The 6,505-nt window shown below is 41.9% G+C and overlaps 1 protein-coding gene across 1 annotated transcript; it reads right to left on the reverse strand.

Annotated features, from left to right (window-relative positions):
* Positions 1–4,568: 4,568 nt before the first annotated feature.
* On the reverse strand, positions 4,569–5,484 carry LOC113911074 (peroxiredoxin-1-like). The gene has a single exon (XM_035723332.1). It carries the CDS (start codon positions 5,371–5,373, stop codon positions 4,834–4,836), a length of 540 nt encoding a protein of 179 aa, XP_035579225.1. The 5' UTR covers positions 5,374–5,484; the 3' UTR covers positions 4,569–4,833.
* Between the last annotated feature and the right edge of the window lie 1,021 nt (positions 5,485–6,505).

The following is a 6,505-nucleotide window of genomic DNA, read 5'->3' on the forward strand; positions in this document are numbered from 1 at the left end:
TAGATTTTAGAAATGAAGATGACCTTCAGAGGTGAAACAGAAATGTCCAGCTAGTCCTGGGATGTAATAATGTGCCATGGTCTTAAGGTTCTTTGGTCCAGATGCCAGGCTAGAACTGTAAATAAAAAAGCTAAGCTTCTCCTATATGTGGATTAATGAGTTTTATAAGATTTATCCCCATAAACCTATAGTATAGTTTGTTCAAATCAATAGGGCAATCTGTTGGATATATCCAGGTATGAAGAAATAAACTTTACCTACCCATGAGTGTAGAAAGAACGTGAGAACGAATAGGGAGATGGAGACATAATATAGAGGGAGGAGAAGGAAGACAATGTGGGGTGGTTTTTGAAACCATCCAGCTTTGTCTTCCTACATTGAATAAGATGATAATAGCAAACATTTTTTTTTAATTGAAGTATAGTTGATACACAATGTTACAGTTTCAGGTGTATGACATAGTGATGTCAACCAGTCTACACATGATGCTATGCTCACCACAAGTGTAGCTACCATCTGTCGCCATACAATGCTACTACAATTTCATTCACTATAGTCCCTACGCTGGCAAACATTTTTTGAGTACTTACCATATACAAGCATTTGTGTGAGCACTTTGCAACTCTATCAGGTAGGTGCTATGTAGATGAGAAAAAATAAGATTCAGAGAGGTGAGGTACTCTCATAAAGCCAGTTAGGTCTGTCTGACTCAAAAGCTTAGAAAGTGTGGTATTTCTTAATCTATGTATGTATCACCCATTGTTCAGACAAAAGTCTTTCAAACCCTCCTCTAAGAAGGCTTTGGAAACAAAGAAAGGTGTGGAGAGAAGGTTTGTGGAAGATGTGACATAGGGTTTCTCTCTACTGGACAGGACTCTTGGAGAGAGCATGGGACAGAACAGTTGAGAGCTTGGCACTGTTTAGCTATTGCACCTATTGATAGCTTGACCAAACTTACGAACTTTGTGTTTTCTTTGCTTGTGTTTCTTTGTCTTCAGTTTCTTTTGGAAAATTCCAGCCCGCTTTGCTGTGCTGAGAGAAACAATGCTCTTTTGTTCATGCTTGAGCCAGAGCGCCAAGAACAGCAATTTCTCTGTCAGGGTTGCAGGAAAGGATGGAATGGGATGGAGGGTAGTAAGGGGGTTAACCATGGATATTGAAGTGAGGGAACCTGAAAGGGAGACCACATGTACATACACTTCCAGGTCCTTTTCTCCTCTTCGGATTGTGGCAAAGGCAAAGGCAGTGAAAAGGGGCAAATACCTTGTTACTTAATTTGTGCTGTGTTGTCTCTTGACTATAGATGCTCTCTGTGAAACAGGCATCCAGTGGAATATATGTAGAGGTTCTTTGGGGGACCCTATAGTAGGGGTCTCCACTGTTTGTTCTTCTGATTTGGGATAAACCAGATTGATGTATTTTCAAGTCCATCAACTCCTTCTCTCCCCCATATAACCCTCCTAACCCCCTTGATGTTGCTCTTGCCCCAGAGGCAGCTCTCTTGAGTGGGGTACCCACAAGACAGCTCCAGCCTGCCTAACTTTGTCATTGTACACTCGACCAGAGAAATGCCCACATCCTTGCCTTACCTGTTTAGAATCTGACTAATTAAAAAAACAACAGCACTTCAATGGGCCCATTCATGTTTTATCAGCTAACCCCCAACAGTGCCATCTGAGTACGTCAACCATTCTTTAGCAAAGGAGCAGGCTGCTCTTCAAATGTCCTCTGTCTCCTCCTTGTCATCAGTCCCCAATTCCTTTTCCCTCTATTCAGATAGGCTTAGTAGGTAGATAAGCAATTCCAGGGCATGATCATAACTTCAGCTGGAAAATGTCTCTCTTCTTGCAGGCATTTCCCAAATGTATGAATCTACTGGTGGTTCTCTTAGTGTCCTCACTTGGTCTGGGTGGGGGATGGGAAAGGAAAAAGCAGGGGCAAAAAAAAACAATGGTGGAGGGAGGGAACTCACAGTCCTGGTATTTCTTCCAGAATTTTGGGTTTTATATGTAAGCTGCTGGTGTTAGGAGTGACAGCTGGAGTAGCAAATCTAGCTTTGCTTTTAGCAAGATTTGAGAGCACATACCTGAAGGCTTTCTTCAGAAATTGGGAAGTACAAACACCCATTTTCCTCAGTTTCTCAATGTATTCACATTTGGGGCCATCAGAAACAACAAGAAAAACCTTATTCAGCAATCAGAGGCAACAGGAAGACTCTTACTCAACATTCCATATGTGTGTTAATACAACAGTGAAGATGCAGACATGTGCTCATCTGAATCATAGGCCTGATGTGAGCGTACAATGGAGTAGTGAAAGGACTAACAGCTCTAGCCCACTTTAGCTAGAAGACTGGTGGGAGCCATTGTAGTTTGACAATCTCTAAGTTGAAAACTGTAGGGCTGGCTATGTTCTAGAATTCAGAAGTTTGAGGATATTAAAATGGTAATTGTATATATTGTGCAGTATTTCCAGGGGGTCTGGAGCAAAACCCCCTCATCAAATACCTTAATATTTCTTTTTTCCTTTTTTTTAAGATCTATTTATTTGAGAGAGAGAGCGCATGCATGAGCGGGGGAAAGGGGCAGAGGGAGAGGGAGAGAGAGAATCCTCAAGCGGATTCCATGTTCGGCACAGAGCCTGACATGGGGCTTGATCCTAGGACCCTGAGATCATGACCCAAGCCAAAACCAAGAGTCAGGATGCTCAAACGGCTGAGCCACCCAGGCACCCCTTAATATTTGTGCTGTAAAACATAAATAGTCATAGTAACTGGTTTAAATAAAGACTTTAAGTCGCCTAATATCAGTTCAAATGATGATCTGTCGCTAAATGAATTCAGAGTAGTACATGGTTTTGACATCAACTGAGTTTTGAACAAATTGTCAGCTTCCAGAGTTCCTTAGATTTCAGTTTTAGGGGCGCCTGGGTGGCTCAGTCATTAAGCGTCTGCCTTCGGCTCAGGTCATGATCCCAGTGTCCTGGGATCAAGTCCCACATTGGGCTCCCTGCTCAGCGGGAAGCCTGCTTCTCCCTCTGCCTGCCACTTCCCCTGCTTATGGTCTCTCTCTCACTGTGTCTCTCTCTGTCAAATAAATAAAATCTTTAAATAAAAAAAAAGATTTCAGTTTTACATATAAGATTGTGGGCTTGAATTAATAATACCAGGTCATTGTCCTAGGAACTGAAAACCAACAAACTAAACCACTGGACTATAGCTTATCCTTGCTGTTAATTCCCAACAATGCTTCATTAATCTGGCCCTTTACAAAAGAAACTGTGTTCATTTGACCCATTCATGTTTTACTGAGCTAGTCTAAAACAATGCTCTTTCCAAGTGCATCAGCTGTTCTGCCACTCTGGCAAAAGTACTTGGTGTCTAGCAGACAGGCCTGTTCGATGACTATAATGGTGCAGAGATTTACTAAATGGTGCCCTGCTGGTTAACAAGCATTCATACAACTCTGAAACATGCCTAATTATTGTTAGGGAGTGTCAGGTACAAGGCTGAGTTCATTGGGAATTTTACCCACCTTAAAGAGTATAGAGTACACCTCTTAGTTACTAGTCCCTTTAAAGAATTACATTCTGGCTACTGTCTGTTTGTAATAAATGCTTGGACCTTGGCCAAGCTCCAGACAATCAAGGATTCCTTCTACTTTTGAATGCCTGGGTTTTTTTAAGTTCTTAAAAAAGGTAAAATAAAAACTATTAATCTACAGAGTCCCCAGATTACTCAAATTTATTGTTAACTTAAGATATTTACTACCAATTAATTGACTCATTTAAAATTAATACACCGTAGAAAGCTTCATGTTATGCTAAAAATATTTTTAGTATTAACTTATTAGAGCAATAAGAGAGATATTTTTAGCACAATTTAAAAAGTGCCCTAAAGCTTTAGAATTGAAAGACTGTGTTCATAACTTCCACGGGGCTGGCATGAAATAGAATTTTCAAGAAATGCATGGGATGACAAACACTCAATTCAGAATACTAATTATCTCTGTAGGGAGAGGAATGCAATCTCTGAGGAGCACATAGGGGCCTACAACTGCATTAATAAAATTTTATTCTTTAAATTGGATTAAGGGCACATAATTCTTTATACTTTTTTGAATGTCTGAAATATTTCATGCTAAATTAAATATATATGTATGATTTGCATTGATTCATCCAGCATAGGGCAAGAGAAGCATGAAATAGACTCTTGTGTCAAATATCCTGGTAGTGATGAACTATTTCCTATTCAGCCATCCTCCTATGGATTTTCTTCCTGTGTCCTTCAATGTTTCTTTTTTTTTTTAAAGATTTTATTTATTTATTTATTTATTTTTAAAAGATTTATTTATTTATTTATTTATTTGAGAGAGAGAGAATGAGAGACAGAGAGCACAAGAGGGAAGAGGGTCAGAGGGAGAAGCAAGCTCCTCGCCGAGCAGGGAGCCCGATGCGGGACTCGATCCAGGGACTCCAGGATCATGACCTGAGCCGAAGGCAGTCGCTTAACCAACTGAGCCACCCAGGCGCCTTATTTATTTATTTATTTATTTATTTAATTTTTTTTTTCTCGGTTCAAATTTAATAGAAACAAAAGACAAAACGTGATGCCCTGCTACTGTACATAACAGTTGGCCTGCCCCATAACAGCTCAGGCCCTTCTCTCTAGAGGGAGAAAGGCTGGCCTCCCCAACCCCTGCAGAAAAGGCCTGTCCTGTCCCCATACCACATCTGCACAGTCTAAAGTCTTATGTTCTAAGCATGACAATAATACAAGAGAGATTTTGTTTTCATGGCCACCCACTGCAGCCCAGCCCTAAAACGACCCGGCGCTCACTTCTGCTTAGAGAAATATTCTTTGCTCTTCTGGACATCAGGCTTGATGGTATCACTGCCAGGCTTCCAGCCAGCTGGGCACACTTCCCCATGCTTGTCAGTAAACTGGAAGGCCAGAACCAGTCGCAGAGTCTCATCCACAGAGCGGCCTACAGGAAGGTCATTTACCGTGATCTGCCTAAGAATACCTTTATCATCAACGATAAAGAGGCCCCTGAAGGAGATGCCTTCATCAGCCTTTAAGACTCCATAGTCCTGAGCAATGGTACGCTTGGGGTCTGATACCAAGCAAATGTTCATGGGTCCCAGTCCTCCTTGTTTCTTGGGTGTGTTGATCCATGCCAGGTGACAGAAATGAGAATCCACAGAAGCACCAATCACTTGACAGTTGAGTTTCTTAAATTCTTCTGCCCTGTCACTGAAAGCAATGATCTCCGTGGGGCACACAAAGGTGAAGTCAAGAGGGTAAAAGAAGAACACAATGTATTTTCCTTTGTAGTCAGATAGGCTGAGATCTTTGAACTGGCCATCTGGCATAACAGCCGTGGCTTTGAAGTTGGGGGCAGGATGCCCAATTTTGGCATTTCCCTAAGACATCTTGCTATCAGCGGCTCTGAAAGCAAAAACGCCGAAGACAAGGCAGGAAGAAGACGCCCTATTTATTTATTTGACAGAGAGAGAGAGAGATCACAAGTAGGCAGACACGCAGGCAGAGGGAGAGTGAGAAACAAGCTCCCCTCTGAGCAGGGAGCCTGATGCGGGGCTCGATCCCAGGACCCTGGGATCATGACCTGAGCCGAAGGCAGACGCTTAACTGACTGAGCCACCCAGGTGCCCCTTTCGATGTTTCTTGATCATTGAATGCCCTCCATGCTCTGAAATCTTTGTAGGGTAGATAAGGGGAAGCATCTGTGGAAAATAATTCAATTTTGAATGTGAAGTGTGAAATTTTATCCTTAGGGAGATTGAAGGCACCAGAGGAACTCCTGGCCTCTTCCTGCTCGTGCTATCACATTTCTGTGCCGCAGTCGGCTCTTGCATGTCTCCTCCTGGTTCTACCTTGGTGTGATGTGATGTAGAGATTGGTCATTTGGGGACATGTGGGTGGCTCAGTCGGTTAAGCGTCTGCCTTCGGCTCAGGTCGTGATCCCAGATCCTGGGATCAAGTCCCTCATCAGCCTCCTTGCTCAGCAGGGAACCTGCTTCTGCCTCTGCCTGCCGCTCCCCCTGCTTGTGCTCTCTCTCTCTCTCTCTCTCTCTCTCTCTGATAAATAAATAAATAAATAAATAAAATCTTTAGGAAAGAAAGAAAGAAATTGGTCATTTGTCATGCTATCTGTGTTTTTTTGTCGTGTGCTTCCTTTTTCATGGAAGTCATTGAAAGTAAGTCACCATTATTATAGTGGCGTGGCTTTTGCCAGAATCCCGGTCTTTTTTCCATAAAAATTTATATGCAAAGGGCCAGAGTCTGCACCAGTCAGCCTTAACAAGTTGTGGGAATCTAATCATGGGTCTATTTTGTAGACAGAAAAATCTTCTTGGAAGTAAATGTTAAGCAAACATTACGAAAATGTTTATTTAACACTGTTTACGCAATGTTAGTATATTTAACAGTTTCTCATATTAAAATCTTGTTCGCCTTTTAGATAACATCCCAGTGACTATGTAA

This window comes from Zalophus californianus, chromosome 12 (genome assembly GCF_009762305.2).
Source record: "Zalophus californianus isolate mZalCal1 chromosome 12, mZalCal1.pri.v2, whole genome shotgun sequence".
Taxonomy (NCBI): Eukaryota; Metazoa; Chordata; class Mammalia; order Carnivora; family Otariidae; genus Zalophus; species Zalophus californianus.

Excerpts from the sequence above, each read along its gene's own strand:
- LOC113911074 (XM_035723332.1), bottom strand. The coding sequence starts at position 5,373 with ATGCCAGATGGCCAGTTCAAAGATCTCAGCCTATCTGACTACAAAGGA.